At 30.0% G+C, this 16,494-nt stretch overlaps 1 protein-coding gene across 5 annotated transcripts in view; it reads right to left on the bottom strand.

The window, feature by feature from the left end:
- Positions 1 to 16,494, bottom strand: part of Jak2 (Janus kinase 2) — a 137,072-nt gene that overhangs the window by 22,691 nt on the left and 97,887 nt on the right. For all 5 annotated transcript variants that reach the window (XM_058571450.1, XM_058571452.1, XM_058571449.1 and 2 more), the window contains 10 exons: positions 15,957 to 16,068; positions 13,633 to 13,819; positions 12,823 to 12,950; positions 10,489 to 10,623; positions 9,628 to 9,715; positions 8,733 to 8,860; positions 7,848 to 7,986; positions 5,989 to 6,140; positions 5,690 to 5,840; positions 4,732 to 4,868 (listed from right to left, as the gene is read on the bottom strand). In XM_058571450.1, coding sequence (XP_058427433.1) covers positions 4,732 to 4,868; positions 5,690 to 5,840; positions 5,989 to 6,140; positions 7,848 to 7,986; positions 8,733 to 8,860; positions 9,628 to 9,715; positions 10,489 to 10,623; positions 12,823 to 12,950; positions 13,633 to 13,819; positions 15,957 to 16,068 — 1,357 coding nt within the window. The remainder of the gene's footprint in view (positions 1 to 4,731; positions 4,869 to 5,689; positions 5,841 to 5,988; positions 6,141 to 7,847; positions 7,987 to 8,732; positions 8,861 to 9,627; positions 9,716 to 10,488; positions 10,624 to 12,822; positions 12,951 to 13,632; positions 13,820 to 15,956; positions 16,069 to 16,494) is intronic.

Below are 16,494 nucleotides of genomic sequence, written 5' to 3'. Positions count from 1 at the left end.
AAGGAAGAATATCATATTCAGAAAAGATTAAGAGTTTTGATGATAGTTTCAAAGTGGTAGCAGTAAGGTATACAGATCTCTAAATTCTAGATCTATACCACAGAGGGATAGACAATAAAAAGGATTTTTAAAAAGCTAGGTTTAAATTAAGGCAAGAAGGTAAAGGATGTAAAGAACATATGTTAGGCATTAGTTCATTAGAATTCATGTGGCAGAAGAAAGGCTTCAAAATAGTTTCTTAGCTCTTTTTACAAGAGTATTATATAAAAAATACTTTCCTTGGTTTATTTATAGTATGCTTAAATGAATTTAAACTCAAATAGTTATGTAAAATTTTTAAATGTTTTTAGAAGAATTAAAATTATAATAACAAGGAATGCTATAAATTATGGCATAATACTTTAAAAATTAGGTTTCAAAGAGTATTAATAAAAATTTTGATAATAAAATAAATGAAAAATAGCAAGACAGAGAACTATATACATATAATGATTCTATTTGAAAGGAACTATTATGTGGGTACACAGAGATGAACAAAGAGAAGGCATTTTTATTTTCCAATTTCTCCAATAATAAGTACACATCATTTTCATAACTAGAAAAAATATTTTTAACAAAGAAAACAAACTTTATAATTCTGTCTGTTGATTCTTCCTGTTTGTTATTTAAATCAGTGATGTTTTGATGTATTCTTTTTATGTCTATTTCTTAAGTACCAGTATGCATTGCTGAATTCGAACCATATACGTGGACTGTTTTACCTCAGTATCTGACTAACTTGTGTGCTTATGTGTTAGGGCTAAAGGAGCTTTCTTTTATAAATTAAAGACAAAAGACAGAAAGAAAAACAAGATCAAATAAAAAACAAAAGAGTATGTGATTAGTAATTAAATTTTTGGGCAAAAAAAAAATGCCAGAAGCTTCCAGAAAAGGGAAAATCAATGACAAGCTAGAGACATGCAGGAAAAGCTTTATGGCACTGATGATAGTAACAGGCAATACCCATATGGCTTAGTATTTGAGGAAGTTCCTATTTCCTAATTGGAAATAGAATATAAAAATAGGACATAAATATAAATTTCTATTTCCTTTTTATTCAGGAATAAGACACTGAACACAGTTTAAAAAGAAAAATAATCCAAAAGTTTAGTTGTTTAAAGAAGACAAAACAGATGATGTGGGAGAGATACTATAAATTTTACTGCTAGATCTATCATAAAGGAAGTTTTGAAAAAACAAACATAAAGATTATAGCACTCTTCAAAAGTTTTTTCCTTGTTTTCAATAGTTTTATTTTTATTTATTTATTTTTAGAGAGAGAGAATTTCAATATTTATTTGTTTTTTTTCAGTTTTCAGCGGGCACAACATCTTTGTTTGTATGTGGTGCTGAGGATCGAACCCGGGCCGCACGCATGCCAGGCGAGCGCACTACCGCTTGAGCCACATCCCCAGCCCCTTCAATGGTTTTAGAAAGTTTCAATTTATCTTTAATGTTACTTACTTTATGATTAGAAAAACTGCAAACAATCACTAAAGTCCTGCCCTGATTTCAGATGAAAATCTCTGTTTTTAAAGGAACAAACAGATGCTATAACATGTACATTTTCTAGTCTTTAACATTTATTTTCAAACCATAGCTGAAAACTTCAGGTGAAGTATGGATAACAGAACTATTTGAAAACCTCCTAATTCATACTTCCTAATTCATTTCTGCCTCTAAATTGGTCTTAATCATCAGCTATGAAAAAGTCCATTAATATTTAACACAGACATGCCTGAATAACAGGGAAATACATAATTTTTATTACCTCTCTAATCAGGTAAATAAGAAAGGGAAAATTGTAATTATGTTTTAAGAAAGCTCAAATATCCATTACTTTAGAAAATAATGAAAATCATCAGATTTTAAACTAAATAAGAGTAATCTGAATAAGTGCACAGTAAGCCAAAAGGTACTTATTGAACTACTGAAGGGTAGCTTTATCAATGTAGTTACTTTTTCTAAGCAATATATAGAAAAATATGTCACATGTCCATAATTGGCATATGTGCCTAAATATTAATTCTCTTATAAAATATTTTAGTAATACAGAAATATACTTATATCCAGCTGAGTTTGAATTATTACAAATATTGAGATTGTTGATAACAAATATGAGATTGTGAGGAACATTTACAAAATGGAAATTTTCTAAAAACAGAAACATACCCTAACAATACCAGAAAATATTCCTAAAAATAATTTTATAATATTTTGATACAAACAGGTATATCACAATTTACTACAGGCCTGTTTCACTTAGGAATATTTTCTGGGTAATTCTAAACCAACTCTCACTAAGTACTAAATAATAACACAGTGTTGCATTCTTTTGCAAAAATTTTTATTTTTTATTTTTGGGGCCTCACGCATCCTAGGCAAATACTCTACCACTGAGCTACATCACTAGTCTTGCATCCTTGCAAATTATGACCAAAAGTATGTAAGAGCCATCCATCCATGTATGACCAAAAGTATGTAAGGGCCATGTTAATGGAATTTTATGTGAAAAGCAACTTGCATTAAAGAAGCTATGAACTATCTCAAAATTAAACAACAATCAAGCATATCACAAATATGTATAAAATAAGTAACGTTGACATTTGTTCCAATCACATCTTAAGAAAATCTTAGAAACTGTGATCAGCATGGAATTTAAAAAGAATACAATCTTATCATACTTTCTTCCAAGGCTGTCTAGTTCCTAGAGTGCTCTTTAGATTGAAAAAAATCTGATTCTAATAGCAACCATGATTTTTCACTTTAGATTCTGGAATTTGAAATACTGACTTTTTTCCTAGAAAGTCAAGAAAGGTCTTTTGTTGTTGTTGCTGTTGTTTTGTCTTCAGTTTTATTAAGGTAAAACTGGCAAATAAAAATTGTGTATATTTAAGTTATATAACATGATGATTAAATATATATGTATACATTGTGAAATGATTACTTTAATCAAGCTAATTAATATAGAAAGGGTCTTAATCATACAAATATTCACATATTCATGTTCATATTAAGAAGAGGTATAAGAAGAAAATTAAAAAGCTAATTGAAAATATCACTTTCAACTGAGTACAATGAAATTTCACTAGATTTCTTCCCTTTACTTCAAATAAATTAAACTTTTATTTCTAAAACTTTCTTTGTACTCTACCAAAACAAAAATTTCTAAGAGAGATAATAATACCTATTAAAGGCTTTATCTAGGGACAAGAGAAATTAAATTGTTCAGAATCATAGGTAAAATAATTTTAAGGCTCTCAGGATTTTGACACCAAAAATTATGATCAAATGTTCCAATGACTAGTGTTTATGGACATGAAAATATCTGTCTACAACTAACAACAAATTGAGATGTATTCAACAATAAATCCATGAATAAGTCATACTGCATTAATTTCTGCCTTTTACATTAATCATTTAGACTTTTGCCATGTGATCAAAATAAAACCTCTGAGTAGAAAAAAAAATAATTTTATGTCTTAATGGCACAATATATGATTTGCCACAGAAAGACACTAGAAGATGCATATATAACTGAAGCATATTTACACCCCCCAAAAAAATAAAAATCAAAGAAGAAATGGACAGAAGAAATAGCATGGAATTAGAAGTAGGGAAACAAAGGCTCACATCACATCTGCTACTATCTTGCTATATAACCACTGGCCAATTATTTAACTTCTCTATACCTCAATTTTTCTTGTCAAAAAATAGATTTATTATTGTATCTAAGGAATCATTCCCCAAATTGTTCTAGAAAACACTTTCAATAAAATGACAATAAATAATTGAGAGGGACATTGAAAAGTCTTCTATGGTCTAATTAAGTTTAGACACATTACATACTACCAAGAAATTGGTTCTAGTGACATATAATGAGGCTAAAGTCAGCTAGTTTGTTGGAGGACTCTGAGATATTTCTCAATGATCCTCACCTTCCAGTATTCATGTTCTTACATAACATCTCTTCCTTTAGCATGTGAACTAGATTTCTTGACTCACTTGTGAAGAAGAAAATATTGCAAGAGTATGATGATGTGCTCTCTGATACTATGTTGTAAAAAGACTATGGCTCCCACCTTGGTTCTGCTCTTAGCTGCTCTGTTATGAGGCAGCCCTGTGAAAAGGTCCTTGTAAAGAATCAAGAAATAAGATCTGAGGCTTTCAATGGCCATGTGACTGAGTTTGGAAGTAGTTCTTCCCCTAGTAGAGGCTTAAGATGAGACTGTGAGGCCTAATACCTTGAATAGCTAAATTGTTGCCAGGTTCCTGACTCACAGAAACTGGAGATAATAAATATTTGTCTGCAGCTGCTATGCTTCAGGTTAATTTGTTATACAGCAATAGATAACCAATATACCCCAATACCTAGACTATTTTACAAATAAGGAACAAACAGAAAAGTATTAATGTAGTTAAGTCAAGCAAGAGTCCCACAATCAAATCAATTTGGGAATTACTGCCCAATATCCTCTTGAAGATGTTCATTGCATATTACACGATAAAGGCTCTGAGAAGTTCTTCATTTCTTTCCTTCAGTTCTTTATTTCACAGAACATGTCAGACAACTAAGCCTTTATTCTAAAAACACCCCTTAAAATGTTTATGTAAAGTGAACTTTAGATACTCTTAAAAGCCTTTCTTATTCTCACATAAAATGCTATACTCTATTTGAAAAACTTAAGATACCTTGCCAAGTTGCTGTAGAAATTTCAAATGTCTCTCTTCAAATTGTGTAGGGTCTCTGTCTTCAAATGCACCAGAAAACCCTAGGGCACCAATCCTCATGTTTGGTAGCATGTCATTTTCTGTTAATAGTTCATAATCTGGAGAAATACAGAAAAACATCATCTTAAGTTGGCAAATACATTCTCTGCATTAAACTGATACACATTCAAGCTGACAAAATAATAAGAGTGAGTTAGAAATACTAAATGATATAAGAAAATGCAAATGGTTAGATTATCTTAATAGAGCCTTTACTTATTACTCATATCTGATTCACTTTCAAGAAATATTTTACAAAGAATGAATGATTATTTTACAAAATAGGTAATTTTAATATTTAAAAAATAAGGTATATATTCTGATTTTTGTGGTGAGAATGGTGAGTAGGCCTGAAGCAGGAAGTACCCATGGGGAAAATACATGTGTATTTAGCTCAATATTTTAAAGCAGATAAGAACAGCCAAAACCAAATTCACTTCATGTTTAGAAGATCAATCATTAATAAAATATACAGAAACCAGTTGAAAACCTAAAGAACTAATATTTAAAAAAGCAATGTAGTCAAATAAACATTTGTACAACCCAAATAAACATGCTTCTCATTACCTGGCAAACTAAAATTAAGTTGGAGTCTAATACTCCCATGTTGTGGGCATGTAATAAATTCTGTTTCTTTTTCCTTTTCAAATGAGCAAACAAACAAAAAATGAAGTTACTGAAGAATAAAAGACATTTTTAAAAAATAAAAGACTACCCAATCAAGGAGATCAAAATATGTATAAAGCATGAGAAATCATATAAATTAAGAATGCCTAGAAGACATCATAAAACTTTTTGATAGGGATTGCAGAATTAATAAAGTTTATTAAATACAACAAAGAAAGATAGTGATCAGTATGATGACTTAATCAATACATACCTGGAGTAAATAAACTGTTAAGATCTCGTATAATGGCTCTGAAAGAAGGCCTAAAATCTGGTTCATAATCCATGCAATTATTTATAAGGTTTGCTAATTCTGTCCACTTTGGTGCAGGAAGCTGATGCCTATCTTCATAAAACTGTAGCTTCTACAATTAAAAAACAAAATGCTGAAAATAAATTGTATAATGATATACAACATTCTTATTAAAATTAATGTGTTGAGAAATATCAAATCATCTGGAAGAAACATGAAGGATCACAAAGTCATTCTAGAGTCAGTCTGTATCAACTTACTCTTTGAGAATCTAGAGCATTCAGAGGCTTATCTCCTCCACTGCAGATTTCCCATAAAGTGGTACCAAAACTCCACTTGTCTGTTGCCAAATTTAGATTTTTAGGATTTTCAATGCATTCAGGTGGTACCCACGGTATTCTCTCCTGAAGAACTTTTAAATGATAGGGACAAAGTATAATAGTTAATAATCCCCAGAAATAAACCAGTGTTTTACATGCAAATAGTTTTCAAATTTATTTGAATAATTGAGTCTTATTTTGTTGGAGGGGGAATGCTCATGCTCACACTTGCATAAGCTTGGAAGGTACATTTGAGATAATCAAATTCAATATTACAGCTTTTACAATGACAATATTGAGATGAACAAAACTGACTAATTTGTCAAAAAGTTACACAATTTGTTAGCAGAATGGACAGCATTAGAATCCTATACAAGGAATTCCTTATCACTTAAACTTCTTTGCATTAAACCATAGCATCTCAAATGGCATACTGCTTTCTCTATCTCTTCCCATTAGTTCACCTTTCAAAAAAATTTGCTTAAAAAACTATAAAATTTGCCCTAAATACTTCCTGATATTTAAAATTTTTCTTTATACTGTGAAAATAGTAAATGTGTTGTTAAATGATTGAAAGTGCTGTTAAATTGAAAGTGTTGTTAAATGATTGAATGATTTATTAGCACTGGCCATCCTGACTTTCAGATAAACAAGGATCAACAGACATTTACCATAACATGAAGTGAATGACTAAATTATACTAAAATATTCTAGGTATTGATAAATTGTTTTCTGCTCAGATCATGGAAGTTCTAAAGTAAAGTTTCTATGGTCCATGACTGCAACAGAAAGATGATATTCAAAGAAAGAAGAAGCAATATAACTCTATCCTCTGATATTCTGGCACAGGTAGATGAATAGATTGTATATACATAATAATACACTATTATATCTTTTAGTATATTTTGGTAAAGCAATGTGAATATTTTTGCTGTATAATCAAGAATAAAGAGGACATCAATTCCCCTCCCCTTCATCATATGAATATATTTTTTCTCTATCTTTATCTCCCATGGGAAAGGGTAAAACTTCCTTGAGTGCCAGATCTAAGACCCTATAAGATTTTCTGCCCTATACTATTATTATTGTCTATTATTGTCTATACTATTATTATTGTCTATACTATTATTGCTGTCTTCACTTTTGGATAAGCCATCAAGTTTAAGTACTACTAGATCAAGTAAGATACTGTACATCAATTCCAAAAAAATTGATCATTTTAGATTCTAAATTAGAACATTTCATTAGAAATTTAGCTAAGATAATGAAATACAATTATAATATTATTTGGATACTACCACCGCCCCCGCCCCCCAAAAAAATCTCAACTCTTTGAAACTTTTACTATTAACTTACTGTGTAAACAGAAGATTAACAGACACACAAAAAAAGGCTTTTTAAAGAAGAGTTATTAAATGTCAGAATTAGCCAAATAATTAAATGAGATCTCAAGCTGGATAATATCTCTTTTCAAACAAAAAGTTTTTTTAAAGTAACTAGAGAAAGGGAGATTTTAAACACTTACCATGGCTCAATGAATAATATTAGAAAATTTCAAATTAAAATGAAATAAAATCTCATTTTCCACAAAATAATTATGGACCAAAATTCCATAACATAATTAGGAACCAAAACTGTTTTTTTTTTTTTAATTATCTCACAGTCCACAGTGGCATGCTTATCATGAAGAAGAAATGGACAAAGACAAGGATGTAACTTTAACTTAATTGAAACTGTTAAAAGGGATAGCTTAATATTATTATTTAATCAATGTTAAATGCAATCCCTATTGAACTTACTGTCCTTTGGTAAAACTGTAATGCTAATGCCAGGATCACTAAGTTTGATGAAAGGAGGATTTCCTGTTTTCCTGTCTTCTTCTCTGATAAGCAGAATATTTTTGGCACATACATTCCCATGAACAAGGGATTTTTCTTCCTATTAAAGTTAAAAGGACATACATTGAAATATCAATCCACAAGTATTTGAGCATTTAATTTGGTCCAGACCCCAAAGTAGATTTAAAGAAGAAAGATATGTAAGATAGCATAATAAATATTAACGTGGTAGCATGCTTTGAGACAGTAAAAGTTTTTATGACAGTACAGTTTTCATTTGTACTTTACATAACACAATAATTTATACCCAGGATGAATAAATTAAAGCTACTCAGTATTACTTCACTTTCCAAAGCTGAGATTCTAAACAGTATATATTTCTAGATGGGAGGAAGTATTGTTTTCAGTTCAACAATAGGACACAGGTACATTCTGAGCGGTCTGAAAACTGGGTTGACTCTCTAATATTCTGCTTCTCTGTCAACACTGCTTTCTACTGGACATAAGGTTCAACTGTCCCCAAACACTGTAACAAGGTATTTTCTGCTATCCACAGCAACACAATATATTTTGGCATAATTTTTGGTTAAATTTTCTAACCCAACTGACACACTACAGATTGTCCAACAGTAGTTCTATGAGACCAATGGGATGAAAAAACTGTTTCTTTCTAAAGGTATTTTATTTAAAATGTATATATAAAATAATCCCTTTCATCACCTAACACAGATTTTTTGAACGACTCAGCATCTCACAAATTTATTTCTTTTTGCCAGATCAACATAATTTTACAGTGCTTCATAAAATAAAACAATAAGTTGTGATAAAAAAATGTTAATTACTTACTAGAAAATGCATGGCCCATGCCAACTGTTTAGCCACTTCAAGTTTCCATAATATATTTATAGAATTTTTATTCTTTTTCAGATATGTATCTAGTGATCCATATTTTACAAACTCCTGAACCAGAATATCTGCATTAAAATATAGGTAATAATAATAGGGCTTAAGTATAAATATAATTAAAAATGTATGTTTTAAACTTTTATAAATATATTTATAGTTATCTTTGGATATCATAGATAATTAACTAAGAAAAATTCATTAATATAAATGAAATTTAATTAATATACAAAATTTTTAGTTTATTCACAAGAGTAAGATATAGCAATATAAACAATTATGTGTATATATATATATATATATATTTTAAATAATCACATGTAATATACATTATACAATATTATATATGCTATTACTCTAGTACAGATAAAGACTATTTCTGATATCAATATCTAATAATTCCAGTCAGTTCCATTAATAATTCAGTCTTATTTATATACTTTGTCTTCATGATTCTAAATAAGGAATTATTTGGAATTATTTGAAAGGGCCAATTGTTTCAATGTTGTACTGAACCAGCCAAAATCTGTATTGCCATGGTAAACATAAAAAGTTGTAAGATGTTTGTTTACAATAATATTCTATTGTTTAGTCATTGTAACAAAAGGTGTATTAACTATCTTCTGCATTTTAACTTCATTCATTGGGTTCCTTTTCAACAAGGCATAACTGCACAGTCCTAAAATGTTTTCTGGTTCAACAATATTTAATACCTACTAAATTATAGTTTATACTGATACCTAACTGTGATCATGAAATTGAATTTTCTATATAAGCAAGAATGGATTCTCTGGGAGAGGCGTGACACTAGCATAAGAAAGCAAATGGTTTTACTTACTCTCGTCTCCACAGACACATACTCCATAATTTAAAACCAAATGCTTATGAGAAAGCTGGCTCATCATGCTTGCTGCTTCAAAGAAAGACTGGGTAAAGAAAAATAACAAGACATGCAAAAAAATTATTGTGTGACTTTTATTCGTTAGTATCCATAGTTCAGAAAAATACTCTCTGCCATTAAAGAAATGCAATTTCTCCTATACTCAGCAGGCTACAGTGTGCTTTGGTACCCTTATATGGACTTGCAACTGACATCGACCTTAATTTTCATGGTGAGGAAACCCTTAAGTAAGTCTGGAATACGGAGATAGCAATGAAAAAAAGCAATAGTGGTAAAGAGTACTATGAACAATGCAAGTCAAACAGGCTTAGACCCAGAACTCCTGGAATACAGAGAGACACCAGACATATGATATGGAACTGAAGTAGGAGGATATAAACTTTAAACAACAGTTCCTAAATAATTAAGAATGGTCTCTGTGCAAATAAATAACACCTATCTCAGGATACTGGTATTGTATTGATATCACTCTAACAACCAAACTTTGACAAGAACTTCTAATTCTATGAAACCCATAAGGCTCTGGAGAGCCAAGTTTAAAAGCCACTAATTTAGTATATGAAGAGATGTAATAATACCCATAACACAATGCTAAAAGTAATTAATTTGGAAATCAGCTATTATTTTTAAAATTCCTATAATTTTCAATAGCTCCATCAGAACGCATTCTCAGAAAATTCCTTGACACAATTTTTAAAATTACAATTTTGAAAATCTGTACACATAAATCTTGTGTGCATATGAAATCACATCTCTACACAGTATAAACTACATGAACTGCCCAAAGAACATACATACCTCTGAATAATTTCTATGTGCTTTATCCAGAACTTTTAAAAGAACTTCCGTTTCATGCAGTTGACCATAGTCTCCTACTTCTCTTCTTATACCTTTAAAAATTTTTGTAAAAGTGCCTTGACCAAGGCTTTCATTCTTTAAAAGAAAAAAAGAGATTTAAAAAATGAGTAAAATGGAGAAATATGTGGGAAATAGGAAATATAACCAATGATGAAGACAAAAAATACAAGGCCATTGTAAACATTTCCTTTAAAAACTAAACCTAGATTTGAGATTCTAAATTAATTCTTCTATTCTTCTTTAAAAGTAATTAAAGACAGAAAACAAGGATTAATGAATAAAGTACATTTTGGTTCTACCCTTCTTAAAAATCTTCTGCATTGGCTGTAATTATCACTTTTTAGAGTCAAGGTTTACCTACATTTATAGATGAGTCTCTTTTTCTGTTTGCCTTTCCTACTAATGCAAGAAAAAACGTAAACCAGTGTGGTCTGGGAAGGCAGAATATCTGACTTGTTCCTTATCACTAACTAGCTGTTTGACTTTGTATAGGCTATTTTCTCTCTTTGTGCTGCACTTGTCTTGGTTTCTTCATCTGAGGAATAAGGAAAATAACAATCTTTCCCATAGAATTTTTTTAACAATAAGTGAATGAATACATGAAAGCACTATGGTACAGACCATGACACATAATGAATTCACATTAAATAACAGCTACAACTAGTAATAACAGTACCAGTATTTCTTGTATATCCTCATTGACTGTTGAAAGCCTACACTCTGAAGCAGGATTATCGGTGTCCATATCCAAGCTCTACTCCTTATTAGTTCTGTAATGTTAGTTAAATTTCTTGGCCATGAGATGTCATGCCTTTATAGTCTGGGTAATTCTTCCATCTCTTCATGGAATTTTAACAGCAATTAGTCTTCAAATTTCCCTTCCCTTAATTTCTTTTTCATTTCTTTCTATTTGCTGCACCCTGGATAATTTCTTCAGGTCTATCTTTTAATTCAATAATACTCTTCAGTTATGAGTCATCTGCTTTCTGATCTGTCCATTTTATTTAAATGTCAATGAACATATATTTGATTTCTGGGTCTCCCTCCAACCAGAGTTCTTTATCCTTTAAAATAATGTCTTATTAAGCTGGGCACAGTGGCATACACCTATAATCCCTGTGACTCAGAAGGCTGAGGCAGGGAGATTGCAAGTTCAAAGCCAGCCTCAACAACGTAGGGAGGCCCTAAGCAACTTAGTGAGACAATGTCTCAAAATAGAAAATAAAAAATGGCTAGGGATGTGGCTCAATGGCTAAACTGATGAATTAGCTTAACCTATGGATTCAATCCCCAGTACCAAATAGTAGTAGTAGCAGTAGTAGTAGTAGTAGTAGTAGTAGTAGTAGTAGTAATAACAACAACAGAAACAATAATGTCTTATTTTAAGTTGTTTTCATTTTCCCATGTTTTCCACTTCTTTGTTTATCTTTAAATACACATGTTTTGCAGATCACACTGGTAGCATAAACTAAAATTCAAAAGCTTATGACTTAAATTCTTAGAAGAGTCTCTTTTTTCTAAGAGCCCAATTAAAATAGACAATGTTCCTTTTCCTCTCCTTTTGCAAGTGGGTCAATCTTTCTTTTTCCATATATATTTTTTGAATTGAGGATGAATATTCTTGAGGGATTTGACTCAGAGATGGTCTCACTTTTAACTCCTATCCTTGCACAGGCCTAACATATGGCCCTCTTCTTTGTACTGCTTTGAATTTTAAACTCCATGATAAATGAAACTAATCTCCATCCTCCCAACACCAACAGACAGTCAAATCATCAGCTCTTATATACTGTTTTGCTTTTAGTTCTTTCCTTATTTTTAATCCCTTGAATTTCCCTTAATTTCTTGAGAACTTGAGATTTAAGATATGTCTTTTATAGATTTTAAATTTTTATGATTTGTAGAGGAATATTTTTAAATTTCTGAAAAAAAGGCTTTCATTCTTAAAATAATTACTTTTGCTAATTTCTCACACAAGATTGGCATATTCTTTATAAGAAATAAAAATATTTAAATTGCAAGTAAATTTCAACAGTATGGTTTGTAACAAAATAGTTCCAAATGTCACACGAATATACGTAGGATAGTAAATCAAGAAAATAATTATTGTTTTAACACTTGTTTTCTTTTTTTTTTTTTTTTGAGGTGCTGAGGATTGAACCCGGGACCTTGTGCAGGTGAGGCAAGCACTCTACCAACTGAGCTATATCCTCAGCCCACTGTTATTGTTTTAAGAGGATTAAAAAAGACAATAATAAGTATCTAATGACTTACGAATATTAAATCTTCATTTCTGATTTTGTGAAACACCATTTGGTTCACATTATTATGCCTCTGTAATGTTGGTGAGGTTGGTACATCAGAAATGCCATTGGTTCTGAAGACCAGAAGATTTGATTTATCTAGGAGAAAAACAATAAAAATATATATTTTTGTGTATATATATATATATATATATATATATATATCATCAAAACACACTGAAAATATGAATTACTCCAAAGATGAATAAAATGAAATGTGTTCTATATGTAAAAAATTCTTAATAACTCATTATTGTTAATCTTTTTTCCTAGAAAATTACTGTAGGGATCTATTCATTGAACTTTAAAGTACTCTTACCAATTACTTCATACATTCAAAATCATAATCTCTTCCTTAACAAATATGATTTTTTCAGGCATTTCAATAATTTTAATAAGACTTATTATCTCAATAAATTACCAATCTATTTTTTAAAATATAGAAAGTAAAATCCTAAAAGCATGTTTAAGTTTATATTTAAAACACCTGAGAATCTGGTAGTGAGAACTTCCAGTTCAATAAGTAAGCAACTGATTTATACCAAGTAATTATTATCTTTAAATGTCATTTTTACAAAAACAGAAATTCAATTCACTTATATACAACTCAAACCAAACTATACAATCCTATTTGATGATGTTTGCATGAAAGAATGAGACAAATTTAACTTGGTTTTGGACTACTGCTTTAATATTTCTTTTGAAATCCATGTATTTAAGTTACATCCCACCACAGACACAATGCAAGACCAGTAATTTTTTTAAATAACTAGAAAATTACCTTTTGGCTTTGGGGGACAGCATTTAGTAAACTGGAAAATTATATTGTCTGAGCGAACAGTTTCCATCTGGTAGCAATTCAAAAGATCTTTAAGATTACTGAAATTCTTCTTAGTTCCACTGAGATTATATTCTCTATTTTCATTTTTAGTAATCAAACAGTGTTTATATTCAATGACACTTTCTTGCTACAAAGTTTAATTATAAAGACAGGGAGGGAAAATCACAATAAACATCATAGTGATTATTCTGTCAAAAAAAATCACAAAACAATCAACAAAATATTCAGACATTTGAACTGTGAATCCTAAAGTAAGTGCTGGTATAGTGATAGTCAAGAATTTCCTCAAAAAAAAGCATAATTATAATGTCATATAGCCTTTTACTAAAAGCAAGTAAGAAAGCAAGAAAAATCAATAGTAATTTATTAGATGAATAATATATAAAATCTAAACCTCGTGTTATCGTGGTCCTTCATAAGTTTGCTTCTCCTTCTATGTTCAACCTCAGTTCCTGCCCCTTCCAACATGCAATCTATTTTATAGCCAAATTAAATGACTTAAATAATTTCAAGTACCTACCACACTGTTCACACCTTGGTAACTGTATTTGTCATTCCTCTACTATGATTGTACACCCTCCCTGAAATGAACTGTTACTCATTCCTTAAAACTCAAATCAAGCTCTACTTTTTCTGTAAGGTCCTAACAACAGTTATCCATTTCACAGAAAGATTACTGAATACTTATTCCATTGCACCACTATTGTATTTGTTATAATTATCTCTAATATGGCACTTCTAATATTGCAGTTTTAAAATATTAGTCTTATATGCTATACTATGAATTTGTTCCTCCATCTATTTTTTTTGGGGAGGGGGGGGTAATAGGGATTGAATCCTATTAAATGCCCTAGTAAGGGCAATTAACCACTGAGCCATATCCCCAACCCTTCTTTATTTTTTATTTTGAGACTGGGTCTCACTAAGCTACTTAGGGCCTTGTTAAATTGCTGAGATTGGTTTTGAACGTGTGATCTTCCTGTCTCAGTCTCCCAAGTTGCTGGGTTATCTTACTGTTTTTAAGCTGCTTTTTATAAGCATATTCATTCCACTTAGAACCATTTACAAAACATCTACCAGACCCTCAATTTCAATTTCAAATGTTTCCTACTCCAAAAGACCTTTCTTAAATATTGCAATCCTTTTTTTATTGTCTATATTTGTCAATGCTAGATAATTACTAAGTTCAATTTCGTATTTTTTGTTATTTTTAAATTTTTTACTTTCAAAAGATAAGTTTCTCAAATATAGGGTTATATTGTATGTTCCCTAATGCCTATCATTCACATTAGAGTGGGCACATGTAGTAAATTATATATACATTTTGAATTTATAATTCAGTATAATGAATTGTTAAATGTATAATAAAAAGATACTCTAAAATTAGAATATAGTTTCAACTTTATACAATAGTAAATGATAAGAGGAAACATCCAACCCTTTGTAACTATAGTGTTCTAATTTTAAAAAAAGAAAAACTAAAAAAAATGGTAAATGATGGAGTAATCTACTTTCTATATTGATAACTAATCCATTCTACACTTTTACTAAATATAAGATGGTTGCTTTTATAATAATTTTATTACCTTACTTTCTCTATTTGTAAAAAGTAACATGTATCTAGATGTTGTTATAAAGGTTCTCAGAGTTTAAACAATGAAATTGCCTTATAAATGATATTTTAAGATAATTTCAGATACTAAGTAAATCTTAAATAAGGTCGAAGATTATCTATATTAACAATGAAGTTTCACTGCAGTTTTTCACTTAAAACAAATTACAAATCATTATTCTTAAAATTGGAAAATCACTGGTTAAAAGTGCTATGATAATTCTGTTTCTTTATTATTGCTCTGTTTTGCTCTAATTAGTAACTGCTGTTAGTAAACAACAAATTTACTCCTAATTTATTTTATTCTACCTGGGAGGGTACAGATTTCCATTTTGTGAAGAGACCACCAGAAATCTGATGAAATGCCATTTGACACAGTGATAACACCCAAACGTCAAACAACAAAAAAAAAGAAATGCCAAATAAAACCATAGAAAAACATTGTATATCATTTTATACTTTAATGAAAACACTAGGAATTATATATTTATTTATACAGAATTCCTGAGGTAAATGACACATTATCATGCCAGTTATATCCAGAGCTGTAATTCTGCATATTAAAAAATAAATACAGTATGGTAGATAAATATGAAGAGGAAAGCACATGGACTAAACAACATGCTACTATTAATAAATGTGATATACTAACCTCAACAGCAAAAGTCAGAAAATACTTATTAAAGTCCTTAGGACTACATCGAAGTACATACAGCCCAGTCTGATTACCTGCTTTTTTCAGTTTACTGATGGCAAAATCCATTCTAAAGGTAAAGAAGAAAGAATTTGAAGGCTAGAAAGCACCATGACATTATGATCAAATGTTATCCAAAAATTCAGAAATAAAAATCTAAAACTCTCAGAATTTTTAGAATACTTCTCTACTTTATACGTTTACAATAATCTTTCAAGAAAAAAATTAAAGTACCAAGCTATTATACAATAAGTTCAAAATAATTCAAGGCAATTATATTACTTTAAAAACACAGAAAAGATATTATGAGATAAAAATCACAAAAAAATTCACTCAGATATTTTGCCTCTGATCATTTATGATTTGAAAAATCATACTCACTCTCATAAGATTTCATTCAACTATGCAGACAACATATCAGAAATACTCTTCATGTCTCTTGTATCATAATTTAAGTTACTAATACCAACAATTATGTGCACTACTTTAACATTTA

This window comes from Marmota monax, unplaced genomic scaffold, assembly GCF_021218885.2.
Source record: "Marmota monax isolate L192 unplaced genomic scaffold, Marmota_monax_Labrador192_F-V1.1 WCK01_AAM20220418_F8-fsc00277, whole genome shotgun sequence".
In the NCBI taxonomy this organism is placed as follows: domain Eukaryota; kingdom Metazoa; phylum Chordata; class Mammalia; order Rodentia; family Sciuridae; genus Marmota; species Marmota monax.
This window is presented reverse-complemented; position numbering and strand designations above follow the sequence as displayed.